The sequence below is a fragment of the Varroa jacobsoni genome, unplaced genomic scaffold, assembly GCF_002532875.2.
Source record: "Varroa jacobsoni isolate VJ856 unplaced genomic scaffold, vjacob_1.0 scaffold_1349, whole genome shotgun sequence".
Taxonomy (NCBI): Eukaryota; Metazoa; Arthropoda; class Arachnida; order Mesostigmata; family Varroidae; genus Varroa; species Varroa jacobsoni.
This window is the reverse complement of record NW_019214251.1, coordinates 81637-100841: the sequence shown is the minus strand read 5'-3', so window position 1 is coordinate 100841 and position 19205 is coordinate 81637. Positions and strand designations below refer to the sequence as shown.

At 40.8% G+C, this 19205-nt stretch overlaps 4 protein-coding genes across 20 annotated transcripts in view; 1 reads left to right on the top strand and 3 right to left on the bottom strand.

The window, feature by feature from the left end:
* The window catches only part of RagC-D (Ras-related GTP binding C/D), a 34158-nt gene extending 18822 nt beyond the window's left edge, over nucleotides 1-15336 (bottom strand). The window contains exon 1 of the mRNA XM_022848404.2: nucleotides 14550-15336. Coding sequence (XP_022704139.1) covers nucleotides 14550-14552 — 3 coding nt within the window. The 5' untranslated portion in view covers nucleotides 14553-15336. The remainder of the gene's footprint in view (nucleotides 1-14549) is intronic.
* The window catches only part of Zw (glucose-6-phosphate 1-dehydrogenase Zw), a 63673-nt gene that overhangs the window by 13472 nt on the left and 30996 nt on the right, over nucleotides 1-19205 (top strand). For 5 of the 8 annotated variants that reach the window (XM_086971932.1, XM_022848392.2, XM_022848395.2 and 2 more), the window contains exon 2: nucleotides 15583-16136. In XM_086971932.1, the coding sequence (XP_086828058.1) occupies nucleotides 15858-16136 (279 nt within the window). In that variant the 5' untranslated portion in view covers nucleotides 15583-15857. Of the gene's footprint in view, nucleotides 1-15439; nucleotides 15456-15582; nucleotides 16137-19205 lie in introns of those variants that run through there. The other 3 variants (XM_022848394.2, XM_022848393.2, XM_022848400.2) reach the window with 3 other exon arrangements.
* Nucleotides 1840-7568, bottom strand: LOC111269059 (uncharacterized). Of its 9 annotated transcripts, none has more exons than XR_015314452.1 (4): nucleotides 7404-7568; nucleotides 7118-7291; nucleotides 5664-5912; nucleotides 1840-2517 (listed from the first exon to the last, which is right to left on the bottom strand). XR_015314452.1 is itself a non-coding variant. In XM_086971938.1 (3 exons), exons 1-3 carry the CDS (start codon nucleotides 7507-7509, stop codon nucleotides 2465-2467), a joined length of 288 nt encoding a protein of 95 aa, XP_086828064.1. In that variant the 5' UTR covers nucleotides 7510-7568; the 3' UTR covers nucleotides 1840-2464. The 9 variants fall into 9 exon arrangements, 4 of the variants coding, with proteins under 4 accessions (XP_086828064.1, XP_086828062.1, XP_086828065.1 ...); XR_015314450.1 differs by lacking the exon at nucleotides 7118-7291 and adding an exon at nucleotides 4071-4433 and having other exon boundaries at nucleotides 1840-2575; nucleotides 5664-5792; XR_015314449.1 differs by lacking the exon at nucleotides 7118-7291 and adding an exon at nucleotides 4071-4433 and having other exon boundaries at nucleotides 5664-5792.
* Nucleotides 16668-18664, bottom strand: LOC111269060 (ATPase inhibitor mai-2, mitochondrial-like). Of its 2 annotated transcripts, XM_086971935.1 has the most exons (3): nucleotides 17986-18664; nucleotides 17489-17638; nucleotides 16668-16966 (listed from the first exon to the last, which is right to left on the bottom strand). In XM_086971935.1, the coding sequence occupies exon 1, from the start codon at nucleotides 18430-18432 to the stop codon at nucleotides 18046-18048; it is 387 nt and encodes a 128-aa protein (XP_086828061.1). In that variant the 5' UTR covers nucleotides 18433-18664; the 3' UTR covers nucleotides 16668-16966; nucleotides 17489-17638; nucleotides 17986-18045. The 2 variants fall into 2 exon arrangements, with proteins under 2 accessions (XP_086828061.1, XP_086828060.1); XM_086971934.1 differs by having other exon boundaries at nucleotides 17489-18664.

Genomic DNA, 19205 nt, shown 5'->3' with positions numbered 1-19205 from the left:
TGATCCCGCAGTAGCGTCAACGGGTACGAGCTGGAACTGTTCTATTTACGTGCGTTAGCTTTGATGTTGATGAGAAGCTGTAGACTTATAGGATAACGTGTTAATATCATATAACTTTGTTGTCTGGACAAGTTACTCTTGGTACGAATAAGTTATCTGGCGACAAGCCAATCACCCGTGTACTAGGACAGATTTTTTCGATTTTCTTTTTGGCTCGAATAGTTGGCTGTATATTAACCCCTTATCATTTGGGTATGATCTCTTCCGATGTTTATCACGAAGATATATTGTATAAACAGACAGACAAGCGAGTATATATATATAGATACATGGCTGCCCAGCTGTTTCGTGTTTGCAATAGTCAGTTTAGGGACATGGCTATTCTAGTAAAGCTCGCGGTAAAGCAGAAATTGAGCAGAGCTAACGTAATTGTTCTAATTCGTTTTTCTCCACTATATATTATACTGGTCAACGTGTAGCAACATGTGCGTGGTTTTATTATCGAAAATCCCCGTTTCTTATATACGTCGTAGCAACAAGTGTGCGCTCTACATGAAAAGCATATGATTCATCTAGGTTGCTGTGTCTGCTATGAAAAATGGTCCACGTTTCAGCTACGTTGGATCGATTGTACCTCTTCGGAGTTTCAGATTATAGCGCCGTGAGCTCGGCACCTTTAACATCGCTGGAACAGAGTGAGATAAACTGATGAGATCGTTAGTATTCTTTAATATCTCTGAAATCGGAAGTAATAACAGATATGAAAAGACCACTCTTGTAAATAGTTTGTTTTCATGCAATTTATTTAATAGAAAATGTGCGGTATTTGCAAGTATTTTGAAGACAAAATGTCACTGAATTATTTGTATTTTGCATTGGAGCTAACATGTTACAAGAATGCTCTCCCACAAGGTTTACTGATGCCAGAAAGCCGTGACGGATGATGAGCGTAAGTGTGCAAGTATCAACCTGGCGGCCCGGATTTTGTCTTAATTTTGGCGTTTCGTTAGCGCAACAAATGACACTCTCAGACGATGTCTCCCTGGGTATAAGTCTACTGGTCCATTCTGTATGTGAATGAACGTAGTAAAATAGAATATTTTCCTCTTTAATGAAACGTAAAAATAATAACAGCGCTAACTAATAAATTATTTCCGCAGTGATCGGGAGGTGCTGAGACCATGGCAAAACAGGGACGAAGGGGTCTCAGAGATGAAAATCTGTGATAACTTTAGCTTAGACGGAGGACGTTGGCTGCACGATTGAAATGTAGCGGCAAATCAACCGTCATCGATCTTATTTCTGTCGAGCATACTACTGATGAAGTAACAATTAGCAGAAGATACGGTAACACACCACTGGTGCTAGATATGCCCCAGCTGTTAGTCCAGCCGATGGGCAGCGTTGGTAATAATATAGCATTGTATTAAACCGGATACTGTCGTGTCTGTCTACTTCATTCAAGTGTTTTTTTTAAATCTATATTTTTTTCATAACGATGATTTGGTTAACTCGTTGAAGACAATAATAGTTTGCGTCTACGCGTGATTGAAGACCACTGCAGACAGTCGAGTGTTGCATTCTAGCGGTGGTATAAATATGGGAAGTGATTATTCTTATTCTGGTGTTAAAGAAAAGTTTCTCAACATCGTCGCCATAACTCTCTTGCATTCTATTTCGAATTAATACTGACTATCTTCATATATTTAATGAAAAATACACACAATGGGAAGAATTTGCTATATAGAACTTCGTTTAAACACTGCAAACGATCAACTAGAATCAATCTTACTGTTTAAAGCCAAGTAAACGTGATTGCTATCATATATACATATAAATAATCGATACAACGGTTTGTGCCTGGCTTTTTGTGGAATTGACTGTGTGCCTTCTAATCAGTGCCGATAGATGACAAAGGCTAGGTCGCCGCCTTTTCATACGTTGCTGCGTCTGTTTATTAAAACGGTTCTAATAATCGGATTCTATTGTGTTTCTCACAATACGATTGTCTACTGCTGGACAGATGAACGAACAGACCAAGTGATCAAGCGCAAGCTTTGCGGAGAAGCAGGAAATCGAAACCGTTAGGCCATGTGCTCCTTCAGTGAATAGTACTCTATATAAATGCTTGAAGTGGTACGTTTCATGCTGCCGTAAAGAAGACTGCTTCCCAGTACGGAACGAAATGCGTTTTCAGCCGGCTTCGTGCAGTCCTCTGGTTCTTGTGCGAATTAACAAAGGAGTTTCACGTATAAGCTAGCTCCATAGCTCTAAATTGGTGATCCGATATGCATCCAATTGGCGGGGCTCGAGGAGTCACAAAGGATTTGTGTTCTAGAGTCTCATTTGATCGGCAGTTACAACGCATACAGAATGATGAATCTACAGATGTACGTAGAATATTAACAGAAGAATCTCTCGACGCTCAGCAATAAATCCAATAATAATTGTAATGGGCTATTTGTCAGGGTTGTTTGGAGGCGCCTGTATTTTCATGGAGGTGAGCACTGCTGTCACCTGGTGCACAAAAATGAACGCACGCCTCGTTGAAGCTTAACTATTACTGCGATTATTTCTGAAAGGTTAATATATAAAGGGGGTCAGATAATAACATCACGATAATCTCTCTTAGTTATTATGTGCTTAGGTTTTTTTTATTGCTTAGCAGATTACCCTTTTCATAACAGATTCGTTAATACCCTCCAGACATTTGTTATAGCAAGCTTCGCACGGCATACGATGCTATCTATCGTGCCATTATCTAGAATACAGGCAAATTTATTACAATCAAATTGTGCCTAGCCATAACTATCACTGTCGTTTCCATGACCGATTCTAACATCCCGGCTAGAACAACCGTTTCATACAGAATAATCGTAGCGTACCGATGTTGTCGAATTTGTCGGCATTTCTAGTTGAAACTGTTGTAAAGAGATAAACCTTGAAACATCGTAGTGCTAGACTGATCATCAATTATATCTTGACACGGGTCCTCAGTTATATATATAATGACTATGGTAGAATTTTCATTCTCATTCTGTCAAAACAAAGTGCACTTAGCACCGGCTTCACGTGTATCGTCGTTTTTCACACAGTATTTTACGTTAAAAATAAACGATTACGTGATTTTGAGACAAATGCTACGTTTTTGTTATTCTGCCAATTTGTGGTGCCGAAGTCTCATCGTGATTAACGGTCGGAACGACGGAATGTATTGATGACAGCTTACGCACAATTTCCTACCACGATTTGGGTATATTGTTACTTGTTACCGTTCAGCTTATGACGAGATGTTACGAGCAAACCTTATGCGGAGCGGAAAATTGACAACTCTTTTATGGCGAAACTTCATGCAAATATGTGTAGATACCTGACATACTTTTTTAAGCTCGATGTTTGTTAGCTGAGGTTACATGGTTTTACGGACAATGGAACTTTCAGTAACATTCGTCAAATGTGCATGTCATTGCGAAGTGAAACCCAAACGTGTTTGCTGCTCTCATTGGGCATAGCCGACTTGTATACCGTTACCTGTTATAGATACACAGTGCAGCGAGACAATTCACGACCAGGGTCTGATATTACTAAAGTAAATCATAAGTTTGTTAAATCTCATGTTATCGTCTTGGTAGTAGATTCTGTTCCAAATATCACAAAGTAATACTAACATATGGATACGACGATGGAGAAATAATGGCACCGAATCCGACTGCTTTTTGATCTCCATCATGACATTTATGCGTGATATCTTTTTGCCCTACGATATTCTCTACACCTACTCTGTTTATTGCATATGCCCAAGAAAATATTCGAGCCTAGGTCACACTTTCCAAGCGAAAACTATGTGTGCCTGTGTGCATTGATTGCAAAAACAAGATCATTTTTGGTAACAAAAGCTCACTATTTGCCTGTCATTGTCTACGCCATTCCGGGCAAATTTCAACTATGAGCAGCTATGTCCACCCGGCGCTACGAGCAGCAACTTGAATCAAAAGCGGAAAAATGAATAAGTGTACGAACTCTTTCAAAGTAGAACGAGACGTCTTATAAGGATTTACAACTGGACTTACGATCAGCAGGCGCTGGGTATAGTGCTTCCTATGGCTAGCAGGATAGACTGACTGTTCATGTTGGTAACATTAGCGGAGTTGACTCTCAGTTTCATCGTGTATCATCGCACGTTATTTGTATTCGAATGAAAAGTTTGGCTTGCGGTAAACGGCGGCAAGGTAGTGCTGCTCCGTCAGACGGATCATGTTTGCTAACGCTGCGTATATATGGAGGAAAGGACTCGCGTTTTTCCTGCGGGCAGTCTCATTGTGGGTTTTCTATCCATATGGTGTAAGTGAGACATGGTTGCTTCTTGCTTCTAGCCCTGTTTTTCATGTTCACCATTAGTACGCGACGACAACAGTACCTTTGAGGACTACGCTCTGAAAGCGGGACAGGAATTATAGCGACTTCTTCTAAAAAAAGAACCTGCTTAATACGTCTAAAGTTTTTAGCTCAAAGTCAAAGTGAGCAATGCGTGATGCAAGCTGATGTGGAGGCGAACATTAGGCACATCATTATAGTTTCAATATTCTATATTACATATGATGGAACATAACTAGCGTTGCATCAATCACTTCATGTTTATATGACGGCCATCTTTAAGCGGGTCCTGCAACGGAGAAAAACGAAATGCTGATGGAAGCAGAATAGAACAGATAGAAACTTGTTTTTTTATATGCTTAAACATTTTAGTTCAATTTGTTTAATAAAGATATAATGATTTTCGTTAATGAAGGCAAATAATTTACTGGCCTGTAAAAAATACACGTTCGTTGTTAACATGAATTTTTCCGAAAATGTCGTTAGCTCTAAACTCGTACGGAAGTTTTAAGCCAAGCTAAATCTAGTTATTTAGGACATATTAAATTGAGCACATAATAGATTAAAAAAAACTAGCATAGGAGCCTTATTAGTCTAATCAGCGCAGTTATAAACAGAGTACTAAGTTACATATTTTCAGGTATATAAGCTTAGATACAAACAATCTGCGGCATTATTGTAACACTGGTTTCGAAATGTCTGAATTTTATTTCCTGAATTTTTTGTGGTCACCAACATTTTTTTTTCGATGAAATTTACATTATTTTCGATAGTGTAAATGAAAAACGGGTGAAAACACATTATAAGAGTGAGTGCATACAACTCACAGAGTTTTTACACTGTTATTATAGTAGAATCATTGTGATTGCCGTAAAGTGCGCGAAGGAACCAGTTTTGTAGACAACCAAAAAAAAAACAAATGCCTGACTGCGTTGAAACCTTGATTAAAAACAAACAGAATTTTGAACATTGATCCAATCGGCCAAGGCACTGTTCTTGTTCCAGCTCAGGTAGATTCCGTTTTGGGTCCATCAGTAGACAGATGAGTAAAATTTAGTCGAAAATAGCTACTATAAGAGGGAGTTAAACTGTTTTTGCGTGTGTTCAGTCATCGAAACTGGTCGGTCTTGACTGTCTGATGCCGAAGCATGACCCTCTTAAAGTGTCGGCCTTTTGGACAAGTCCATAGTAAAGGTTAATGTTGCTCAAGTTAGTAGTCGGCTTATAGATGTGGGTTCACTGCTCTATTATAGGTAAGTTGCTTAGTAATTATCTATGTTGTCTCTAACCGTATTCGTTTGGCTTCCCTGAGGGCCGCGTTTTAGTGGGCTCGTAACGGATCAAGAGATCTACAGTGGGTGCTTCGTCTTGCGTAACCGTGAGCAGTCGTGTCCGCTCCCGCCGGCCAGTCGTTACCGCTGGAATGAATTTGATGGGCGACAGCATAAGCTCGATAGTTTTTTTTCGCTGGGCTATTCAACTTCAAAGTGCTCGTACAATCTTTGACGACTCAGATATTTCCGAATTAAAGCCAAACCCTAGAAAAAAAAACAAAAAACTTCTTCTAAGTCTACCCACAGCAAAAACAGTTGGATGAAAAGTTTCGGAGGACCGATTAGTTTACGTGACGTAATTGGTCCTGCGCAACTTGTGAACGAAATGTAACATGTTCTTGTTTGTGTGCAATAGTATTGTCTTCTGTTTACTAAACACTTAGTTTAACGACAACCGTGTCGAATAGTTCATGTCACCATATTACTGCTTTTTTCAGTTGACGTTCAACTTAACCTAACAGGAGTCTAATGAAATCACTTGTACACGTGCCTCAGCTTACCGAACTATGAAAACGCATACGTCTCATAAATACGCTGCGCTTATATAATATTTGTTATTGTACGAAGCGCCATGTTGGAGTCTCTCTTGCATGTTCAGCAAAACGGACGACTCAGAGGCCGACCAAGACGCGCAGCAATGCCACGAAGTAGCAAGTAAACGTTTTTATCTTAAAGACCGTAGTCTCTAAGCCATGACTGTTTTTTTTTTTTCAGATACAATACATCGTTGTTACATATCGTTTCAATATATCGTTGGCAATACATATTTGTTGATGACGCTACAGAAAAGTTCGCTTTTAGATGATGGTCTAACAAAGAAGGGACGAAGAGTAATTATCATAACTATTACAGTCACTTCTTTACCTCAGCAGGACTTCGTGCGTACGTTCGTCTAATGGGCATACATTTGTTTTGATCACAAAACGACATCTTGGCCGTACAAACGCATATATATGTTGCTTCTTTTTCTTACCAAGATGAATATTATGATAAAGCTTTTCGTGTTAATACACGCGCGCATAAACCAAAATACACGTTTGCTTGCATAGACTAGGCGTCAGTGGAGCTCTATTCCTGCTAGCTTGCTACGCGCTAATTGTCAATTGATTCTATTAAACAAATCAAGTGCTAAAAATCCAATAACAACAACAGCAGCAGCAGTGGTAACCGAAATCACCAAAACGCCAGCACCGAGGCCCCAATGGCGTCAGCCGCAGTCGCTATCAGTACCATGAAACAACAACAACACCTCCAAAAACGTTAACAATAGTGACTAATAATGTTACATGATAGTGGCACAACCCGATCAGAAAAGCCTGATAGGTAAAAGTCAGCAGCAGCTGTGCCTGGTCAGACGTACAGCTGGTGGCAACAATACCGTTGCCGTAATTCAGTGCCTATCTACTTACATTGCTGCATGCACTTAAAGTAAGAACTAGTGAATGGCCGCACGTGTTGTTGCCTTGGGCTGTGACTGCTGTTACTGACGACGATGTTACCCATGGTGACATGGAAAGACGGACAAGTGTACCACCTGCTTGATATGGATCGCACGCCTGTGCCAGTAATAATCAGAACCTCCGCTGTTCGCACAGAAAAAAAATGCTAGTTACTAGACTCTGTACGTGCCTAATGCTATATGATATGCGCAGTATGTTGTCTCAACTATATAGCGACTCCATAAGTTACACTTACTATCCCACTGCAGTGGTCGGCAGACAGCGAAGCCGCGTTGACAACCAGGCGAACCATTTACACCGTAGCCGTTTGCTTGTCTCACTGACACAGTATCTCTGCCCATATATTGATCTTTGGATATTACATTGTCTTTGATTTTGTTTACTTGTTCTCCTGTTATTTTTGAAGATCGCCGCCTACATTGAAGGAGCTGGATTTGGTCACGTTTGCCTTACTAATCAGCATTTCTATGTGCTGACCGTGTTCGTTCAGCCCAATTTTCGTATAGCACATCAGCAGACCGTACTAATCTTTACCATACGTTTATGAGGTCACTAGCAGCGCTCCTCTGTACCTGCGAATGGACGATAAGGATAAAAGAAACGCTGAAACGAGTCGAGCAATCTAACTGACGATGAGTGCAACAAATTCCGAGAAAAGAAACCAGCGCGTACTCGCATCTACCTGTTTTTTTCTTTATAGTGTATGTGGCTCGTCCATGACAATTGCACATACGAGGATGGCATTTTACTGGATAGAGAGGCCACAAATTATTATGATATCTTTGATACGATTTATTTAAACAGAAACAGCAATAGTCGTCATTCAGTGCCGGCTGCTTATGCAAAGTACGTTGCGGCGGCAGGATGAAATCGGCCAAGGAGCAGACGGCATCGATCCTGGCTGACACCTGCTAAGACAACGTTAATGACGGCAGAGTGCATACGCGAGAAAGGAAGTTGCACATTGCCATATAATTAAATAAAATTTATGAGTAGACGAGTAAACAAACGTTAATTCTAGTTTTCCTTGTTGCCACAGTCGGTTACTAAGGTAAATACGTGGTATATGATACATAATTTATGTAGTTATAATAAGCTTTTTTATCTATTCGGATATTTAGTGCGCGTTGGGATCGTTCTTAGATGGTTTGGAAAACTTGCAACAATAGCATTACTGTCAATCTCTGCTTGATGCCAATGGTGTCCAAGAAGGCCATAAAGGTAGGCCAAATCCGATAACCTCCAAAAAAATTGAGTGATCGTCGACATTCGAGTGTCGTCCGACGTCAACGTCAGTCGTGGAATACTGCGTCCGTTGTGTACCGTACTGGAAATACATAGACACAAACATATAGAACACGCAGTAAAATATAACATTGTCATCGTTCTCAACAGCAAGAACATTTCAGTAGCAGTAACGACTTACTGAAGATAATCTGTTACCTGTAGATATTATTGTACACACGCATTGTCTAATAGTCGTGTGCTCTGATCGTCGCCCTGCAGATATCGTTATCGCTGCATGACTGTTAGGTGGAGAGTTCGCCGTTTACTTCTATAGATGACTAGGTATTTTTGCTTGCTCTATATGGGTGCAGGTACTGCATTTTGATTTTGATCAACTGGCATCTCATCGCTGATAAATCCAATATATACCATTACGCTTCATTAAATAGAGGTAGAGATAAACAGGGAATAAATAACCATTTCCATTGCATTTGTAAATGTGTGCCAGTGTCCAGATAGTCGAATGGGCAGAAAATTGTTTTTAGCGTTTCCGTCTCCGTTCAGCGTAGTGACTATTCCTAAGTGTATTACTGACACACATTCCCAATCTCATTTACCATTTTAAATATTTCAACGCTTCTCAACCGATTGTAGGTATGTACAATCTTCAGCAGATTCGAAATTTAGATAAAGTTGACAAAGTTACAAGCTAGAAACGTATCGGTAATTGCTGCGCATGTCCTTAGCTTTGCCACGTTTTGGAGTGAGACCAATTATTAATAAAAGAGGGACAATTCCGTGTGGGAGATGAAGTCGCGCATCTGCTGGACTCTCAATTGCTCTGAGGTAGACAATGACAAATGTGGAGCGAACCAAGTGCTTGTCTAGTCAACTTAGAAGAATTAGTGATAGCGGATGCTGTCTGATTGAATAATTTCGCGTTCTAGTTGTGGTCACATTTGAGCCCTCCGCTTAAATTCGTTAGTTAGTACTATGGTCGAAACGTACCTTGTGTCTCTTGTTCTTAGACATAGATCTATAGCTAGTGAAGTCTTTAAATTGGTCGCCTCCCTACAATAGCCGACGTTGGGCGTCACGAGGTGGGCAGCACCGAAACGTAATGTTCAGTAGTTTTTGTGAATCAAACGAGATTAGAGTGAGACACGTACCGTATCGTTTCGTTCATATGATTCGTGTGTTGGCTCAGTAGCTAAATCTCTAATTCAAAAAGAGTCATTGCTTCAAGCCGTACATCGCAGACGCATCAACTTCGTATAAAATCGAAAAAGTCCAGTGATTCATTATTGTATATCGAGCATGAACGATCTGTATGTAATTAGTTGTTGGGTCCAATAATGGATCCAAGTAGTTTGTTGAAGGGACAGCATTATTCTAACGGTCCCCCAAATCGCCTATTTTCGATGCATGGCTCGTGCGATCTTCGTGAATCAAACTGATCTTTTTTTCGTACGGTCGATTAGCGATTCTCTGTGTATAACAATAGAACTAGTCATTAGTATTTTGAATAGAACACGACTGATCGCCGAATGTTGATCGAAGATCGGTAGATGATGAATCGATGATTAATTTGTGTGATTTGCCTTAATTACAACAACGGCAGGAGTAATGCTGACGACTTTTTTCATCTTGAACTCTTCTCATCCGGCCATCTCATGGCCTCCATTATCTAACTATTCGTGCTGCTGACCTAGATTTATTTTTACCTCTATCTATTCAGTATATAGCAGAATCGTGAACGCAGAATTAGTTATAAAACTTTAATTAACAGCTGATGGGATTGGATAGGTTTGCAACAGGCTGTCTGAGTAGGGTACGCGTTGCCTCAAGCGTACCTTCTAGCGCTTTGAGGAGGTTTATGCTACGACATTTGCTTCAGAGTTTTTAGCACTGATATTTTATTATTTATTTATATTATTATTTATTTTATTGAAACCGATACTAAATCATAGCATATAAGCTTGACAATGTTTGATGACTACTCACATATTATTATAACGAACAAACCCTTTGTTGTAGAGTTGTAGCGTATATTATCGTTGGCGATATATGGTGTTACATTAAATATATTTAAACGTGCGACGATAAAAACCACACATCTGAGACGCACTCGGGACATCTGTAGCTGAGGGTTGTTTCTCACGATTGCTGCGATCCAGTACCCATATTGTCCTATTATCCACCACATGTTACGGTAGCAATCAAGGGTCGCATTTTGATTTTCGTAGACAAAGGTGAACAATGACAGATAAACCGATACGTCAAAATATTTGAAGACTTCTTCGACACTTATCGAAAAACAGGGAGCACACTGAACGCCAAAAAAAAAACACCATTATGGTACTTGTAATAAAACTACTCGCATACAGTTTATTTACGCCGGTACCACGCCGACCGTTGGCAACATCAGGCCCGCCAGCCAGTGCATGCAAATATACAACGTTTTGCCATTTATTCGTCCGTGTCTGTCCAAAGGATGGGGCACATCCTTCTTTTTGCTTCATAGTAGGACTGCTTTTTCTTTTGTGAACCGAAGGCGCGTATCTACATTTATTTATATAGGCGTATATTTATTATTTTTCCCCGGACTTTTCTCAGCCCTCGGGAGGGGATCACCGCTTATCGTTGGCCCCATCTACATTTACATGTCGTTTATTGTTACAACACCCCCCTCGGCTAGACATACGAGGGAACGGCAGATCTAGCGGTGCCGAAGCCGTTGTAGATACCGTCCAGTCCGTTGTACGGCTGAATTTACCGTCCCCGGCCCGACTAAGCTTGATCAAGCAGCTGGCCAGTTAGCTTCTGCTGTGAGGCCGCATAGACGAACATTAATAAACTAGGGTCCTCCTGTGAAAATCAAAATCGAATGACACAAGAAAAAAGAGAACGGGCCATACGGGTCCCGGCGATAAAATTTAACTTTCTTCATAGAAATTTAGTAGACGCTGTTCTAGTAGAAGAATCATTGTAGAATACTTGGCCGATCGCTTCCCGCCTTCGTTCGATCATGATAATTTCATATCGCTTTATACACACACACACACACATATGTATGACAAGGCTATGAAGATTTTAAGCCAGTGTTTTGAAAAAGGTAATTTGCATTTATTCACGATCCAAATCGTTTAAATGTATGACGTGCCTATTTGGCAGAAAACAATGTCCCAGCTGGTCAGGTTGACACTGACGGATGTGTTGAACCGATACTGTCATAAAAGTGAAGAACATCGTAAAATTGAAGTACGCACGTGGCTGTTTAGCGTAAGTGTTAGAATTATCTTTTGTCAAATTTCGGCTTTTCTAATTTGACGCGGAGCCGATACGGGCAAAGCTAGCAATTTGTTGTTAGTCTTTTGCCATTAGCCATTTCTATGACGTAAGCCTATTTCTGAAAAAATTGAGCGTTATTCGTTTTAAGGAAAGGACTCAGCTGGTTCGTTTTCAAATGCCTTATCACATATAATGTATTCTGGGACAGAATAACTAACTGGCTGTATTCTAAATTGAGACTCTGTTGAATCGAAAGTTGGGAACTGAGCGGCACTTCCAAATGTAACATTTGCCGTTTGTTCCGCCCTTACAAGGCCGCCGCCATCATGGTGATCATTCACGTTAGAGGTAACATCACCGTTGGTAATTGACGCTGCCGTGCTTGTGATGATATTAGCAAGTAATTTTTCCTAATGGCTCAGCTATTCGCCAGACGGAACGCACATTTGTAAATAGCATCCGTTTGCAGCACTGACTCACTTCTAAAGACATCGGCACAGATAATATCCTGCTAAAAGCATATCATACTGTTTCGTCCCTCGCTTGTTTATCTCTTTCGGGTCCTTTTGCTTGCTCTTTTCTAGTTCGTTTTTTGTGTAGGTGTAATTGTTCGGTGAATAAGAAAAGTCTCGATGTCACTGATTTTCAGTGAACGCTTATCCTCCTAATAAATCTAGCAAAAACTAAAACGTAAAAGAAGCCCGAACCTCGCGTGTAAGGGGGAAGCGTTTTCCCCAAAAAGTCAGCCATATACTTTCTATTTGTTGCTGCAGAATTGTTCTGCTTAGCTGATAACAAGTTTAGCTCGTCAGTAGCTGACAAAAGGCACGCAATCGACGATTCGGTTTATTTCAATGATCACTGCTTTTAGTAGATGCAATTTTTTCATAACTTTATATGCAAGAGGCTGTCTTGACATTTGCGCCAAAACTGACGATTTCATCGTTGTAGGCCATCAAAGTGAGCCAAACTTCACGGCAAAATTATAGCTGTTTTGTGTGTAATACGTTTGACTAGGGGGAAAAGGCTGAACCGTCTCCTCCTGGATTATTTTACAGATTTTTCGACATTGTCAAAGAAGCAGTTGTCACGCACATAGATGCTCCATTTGCCGCTCTTGCCATAAGCTAGTCTTTGCCGGCTATTACATGAGTTGATTTAGATGTACCTCTTTAGAAGATTGATAGATTTGTAAATTTGCCTTCAAAGTTTCAAAACTTCATTATGGAAAAAGGTCTCGCTTCAGATCGCGCTGTATGCCCGTGTGTTTGAGGCGACGTATATAGCATATGTATGTTTACATAAGATGTATGGCAAATCACCTAAAGATCGCTTCAAAAACTTTTGAAATTTTTTTGAGAAAGATACGAGTCAGCGAGTCGATCATTCAATCGATTTATTAGTGATGGCTTCTGCATAAAAAATTGTCGTTGATTTTTGAGCAGAAACTATGAGTATTGGCGTTCACTTGATGATACCTTTAAATAATAAAAAAATAATAGGTAACCTAAATAAATTATTGCAGGCGGGATATATTAAATATGCAGGCGTTTGTTATCTAGCATGTAGTACAATATACTTTTGCTGCTAATCATGGCCGTATTGACCAATCATTTAAGATTTTTCCACCACCCGAATTTAATATGTGACAATTCTAGTTTTATTGGGACCGGTAAAAGTCCTTAGGACGGGGCTCGCTTCGTTTCGGCCGGTATCTGAAGGCGCGAAAAACGCTATTCTGATTAGACCCTTACCGTATGTTGACGCTGGCATAATACGGAATTTGCAACAAAAACCCGTTTGTGGACTTATCATCATACATGTGCACGTAAACATGCCTGCACGTGCCGTGTCATTATGACGACGCCTTCGATATTTGTGTGAGCACCGTTGCATGAATATGCGCGGACATCGAATTATTTCCAATCGGTGTGTCAAAATAGATTTCCCGCATGACGTTGATCCGAGATGGAGAGAAACCGCCAAAATATCGAATATGATAAAAGCAGCGTTGTCGAACAATTACTATGATAGCTATAATTTGTCAAACGCGGCTAGATAATTTGGATCGAATCGTAAGAGCATCGTACATTAAAGGTGTCACCATTGAGTATAGCACCGATACAAAATGCATCGAATACAGCTAGGTATATCTATTCCTCTAGGTATTCGATCATGAAGCAGCACAAACTATTCGGTCTGTCGAGTTAGCTACGCTAAGCCTTAAACAACCCTAAAGTACTACTTATACGGGGCATGAATCATCATCAAAATCTAAAATTATTTACCACATATTTTATTACCGTTTTATTAACGTATCTCTCTAGGCCACAGAGAAAAACCGTTTTAGAGCTGTTACAACGATTAAAACTGGAAAAGTTTTAACATCCCGTTCATTGTGGAACCGACCAAATGCTTTCACACGAAGGCCGTCAAACACACATGAAATCTTTCGAGTAACATGAGCAATGTCAGTAGATCTACTGCACTGAGGGCAATAGTAGTTTCTAAGCAGCTAATAAAAACCGCAAGAACTCGGTTAGTTAGAGATTTGGTCGAATGTTGTCCGAATGATGTCTTGCGCGTAGTCCGTCAGCCGGTAGCAGCTAGCAACCATCAATATGAAAACCACCAATATGTAACTTAACGATACAATTGTTGTCTAATTATTGCGAATAAAATGTATAGCAAAAGTGTTTCTGTTGTACTGGAGTACTACGTTTCTACAACGGTCCATTAAGCAAGCACGCAGGTTGACGTTACGTCATCAAAAACTCTATTACGAACTGACAATACTTTCTAATTCAAGCAATCTAACCTGGTACTCGGCTGAACTTTGAAACCCGTAGTAGGCTTCTCTTACCATGTGGCTTATGTTGAGATCAACTGGTATTTCGGCGATGTGCGGAACTGTAACGCGCTATAACGACAAATGTGGAATTGTATTTGGCTTTTTTTTTTATCAGTTTTATACGTATCACACTTCTCGTCTCCCGTCTGTCCGATCGGCATTATTAACGTTGACGGGAGACCTATATAAACGTATCCGCTCGTATTATTCTGCACACGTGTCACATAATCATAACACCTCAAGCTAGGCCATATCCACGTTTGTATTTATTACCGTGTTCACTGGGTGGGGTTTGTTGACTGCACATTGCTCCCCCGTGACACCAGCTGCTCTAATATGTAGTAGTATATTTCCACCCAGCAGGTGGTTAACACAGACACGAGTTAATGGTCACCATTGAATCTGTGAACTACCTACGCACGACGAATATGTGATGCGCATAGAGGACATTCCTCCTCACACCGTCCACATCTGCTGTGCCTGTCGGGCCAATGCGGTAGGCCGCACTTGTCCACCGCTGTGAAAAATTCCACTTTTTCCGCTACAAACATGCTAGCGGGCTAGCGACGGGTAGCAAGCATTTACGATAACGCCATTATTCAGTAGGTCCTGAGTGTCACGGCGCGCTCCGTCGGACCAGAGAATCGTCCGCTCTTGTGAGCCTTTGTCTGAGAGGGGGGCCGATTTGTGCTTTTGGAGCGTGCATTTTTTGATTGCAGTGTCGGCACCAACAAGTGTTTAGCTCGAACAGACAAAAACAAAGCCATCCGATTAGTTGACGTGCGTGTTAATGTGACCGCTTCTCCGCAGCTGTGGGTACCATCATTTCGTCAGCTCGTACCTGCGCGTTGAGCGCAATACAGAGAATGATTACTAACATATTTCGGACTATTAAGATGGCGCGTCAAATGCTGTTAAGTACGTATGCATGTGTGTAACTTTTCTTTTGTTTTTGCCCTCCGTGAAAGTTAATATTAGGCAGTCCTTTGTTTTAGTCACGCTAAATGCTTAATGTTTTTCGTTCTTTTTCTGTCTGTCTTCTCAGAACTCACAGGGAAATCCGCCTCAGGATGATATAATTATCTCGACAGATATCAGGAAGAACAGAACAACAAGGATAATTCGACGACAGTAAGGAACTCTTCACATAATCTGAATAGATTTCACCGGCGACAGCAGTTTATGTCGCCAACGCTGGTGTAGACGATCGACGACGAATCGACAGAGGATACCACATCTAAAACAACGAGGAAAGCGCTAATCCAACTGATACCCATAAGTCAGTCTAATAGTGAAGTAACTTTCTCGCAGCAGAGACACATGGGGGAGAGAAATACTGAAAGTGTCAGTGGAGAGGTAACATTAGGTGCGTCAACACAATTATTGGCATCAACAGCAGCGGCAGCAGCATCAAAAGGAGCAATGGCAGCCTACTTAAATGGCGCTCAGAATGGAAGCAGTGATGGTGGAAGCCTTGAGGCAGTCGTCGGCGCCCCCCTGTGTCCGCAGATGCTCGCACTCTTCCGTGAGGCCATGCGCTTCGACTCGTGTAAGAACAAGGATGTACCAGCTCACTCATTTGTTGTATTTGGAGCGTCTGTAAGTAAAATCAGTGTATTTATGGTTTATTGTTAAGGTTATCGTGACCGAGCGAGGAATAGACTTGGAACAGCTGTTAACATGCCTACCTCAGCGCTGTGCTGGTGATGCTTATCTAGATATCGTGTGAAATGAAAGCGACTTGTATTCGTTCGAAAAGTACCGTGAAAAGACCACGCTTCTACCTGAATTTTCTTACATCTTTATACCACCGTGGTTCAGCAACAATTCATCCGATAACCGTTAGAGTAAATGCTTTGGCGCTTGCTCAATATTTTCATGAAATATTACTTTGAATATACGATTCAAACACAACTTTACAGAAGAATAAACTTCTGTCCGATTCATATTCTTCACTTCTGTTCAGTACTTCAGATTGTGATCAAATTCGTTTAATTCTAAAGAACGCGAGTAAGCTGTTTTTTCGAACGAACACTTTTCACTGCATCTTTGTCGTCCAGTTCTGGGTGCTTACAATGATGTATGGGTCAAGCAGTTCGAGCCATCAATAGAGCTTAGTAGCTAAACACATAAGCACATAAAACCGATTTTTATTGTGGGTATTCGGAATTCACAATATTTAAAGAGTTTCCTTCAATCATCGTTATTGTCAAGCTGAAATTTGCGCTGAGCTGTTGTTTATGAAGACCCAGTCTACATTCGAAACTCCCTTCAGGCCTGGCTTGAACTGTGTTGGCAGAGCTGAAACTTGCAAAGCCGTATCCATCCGTCTGTCCTATATTCGCCTGAGTAGTTGTGACGCACAGAGGCTCTATACAACAACGAGCCTAGTACGGCTCTGATGAGCCACGCTTTACGGTAAACAGTCACTTGCGGGAATTTTTGAAAAGTGACAAAGATATGGGTCAATATTACTACATATATGAAATCTAACCGGGAAGCCAGAATTCTCTACTCACAAAGACAGTATGTCAAAGATTCGGAGTTCAACACGAAAAATAACCTCCGTAATGGATAGGCTCCCTGTTATGTCAAGCACGCTTGCTCACAGTTACCTAGCATGGGTTGGGATTTTGACTTCGTACTTGCTAAGTGGATCCTTTGATTTATACCTAAATTTCACTAGCATAGATTAGCTAATTGTTATATTTCTACCCTTATTCCAGTTATTGCAAACTCGAATTTATTTTTGAATTGTGTTTTTAGACTACAAATATTTAAAAGGCAGTGCACTCCTATTGTTCTCGGTATTTTTTAAGGTTTAAATAGAACCGCTTCGATCAATATACCATTTAAAAAATTTCGTTCTTGACACTTGTTATTGACATGTTCGCTGACGAGATAAACATTCATAGTATGTATTCTGACAAAGAAAACGACTTGATACATACCCAATTTCATTCAGATTTAGCCCGCATCGACCGCAAACGGAATGTCTGTGGGTTACCTTTCTCTTGTCCTTCGGTAGGCTTGCTTCACTCTTCAGGCGCCATATTGTCTTTTTTGTACATAAGAGTGATGCCTCGTTTCAATTCTCTGAGCTATTCAACAGAAACATTGCTAGCTGAACTTTCGGGATTAACGCAGTTACACACCGAAAATGTCAACCTTGGAAGCAAATTTAGTTTTAAATTCTGCTTCTATAACGATTAAGTAAGAAATTCTCAGATAACTGTAAGCCATACGTGACAATCAGATGCATAGTGAAAGTTACCATAAAAATCAGCTAAGTGCAGTCACTCTCCAGTGCTACATTTTAATCCAGACGATGGATAAATGAACTTAAATTCTCTGAACTTTTGCTCCGACTTTCTCCAATGTGAAACTTGTAATATACATGAGCATTGCATTCAATTCAATCACCATCATTGCATATTAGAGTACGTACTAATTCAATCAAATTACGCTGTGTTATAGTCAACCTCATGCCTTCATTTCATCCAAGTCACTATCTGGTGCTGGTCTTCCTGAGCGAGTTGATTTTCATCTGAAGCCGTTTGACCGCTTCCTCGTGACATCGTACTTGCTTCCAAAGTTCGCGAATCTCGTCTTGAATGTGATCGTGCAACTGGCTCAGTTGTTCGGCCTGTTTTTTCCTAAAATATTGCTCCTCATGAGCAGCCTCACGTTTGCCGAACGCTCCGCCTGCCTCACGAATCGCGCCACCTGAGCCGCCCCCTCGGCCGGCGCCATTGCCTAAACCATCCGACGAAATCAGACGCGTGGTCGAAACGCCTGTGATCTGAGGAAGGGTTCGACTGATGGACACTAGCAAAGCCCTAGCAACGACTTTATCAAAACCTGCAAGTGCGCCGGCTGCTGGCAGCCTAAGCATTTTTTGCTCAGCTAGACGAACGTGTATGTTCGTGGAAACTGGATGAACTGTGAAATTAATGTTTCTAGCTGCAAAAATAGTAACGACCTTGGTCTGATCGCAGGTATTTCTCAGAGCTTTGTATCGTTTGACTGATCCATCTGAGCATTGGCTGTAGCAAGCCTACTGGTTGTCTGCTCTAAATGCCTGCGTTTCTAGCGTATGATCAGAGCTGTGCGTTGCAATGTATTTCTCTTAATCTTTAGATATTTGAGATTATTATGGTAGAATAGATGTTAGGTGAATTCGAACGACGAGTCCATCGTTAGTTGTACGAGTCCAACGATTGTAGGATTGGGGATATGGGTAAGGGGAAGACACTTATTATTGGCAGCTTTTAACAGTTGTTTAGTTATGGGAAACTTTTTCTGAGACTTAATTGAATATTTACGTACAGGCGTAGAACTATTATTTACTCCAAGTAAAAAATTGTAAAGTATTTACGAATTGAAATTCATTACGCAATGATTAGTTGAACAAACATTGCGTCCGATCAAATGAGTTTTCTAAGAACTTTCTAGCATAGTATCGACTCTCCGAGCGAATATTTATCCTATTTCAATTGTCTTACGACGAAAACCATTTTCTATTATGGCGGCTAAATGTAAATGTAAATGCTAGAGGAGGGTACGCCATGGAAAAGATGGTAGAAAACAGGTGGCAGAGCGCCAACGCTCGAGTCTAATAACGTGTGCAGGGCAAGCAAAAACGATGTTACTATCAAACGCGCAGGA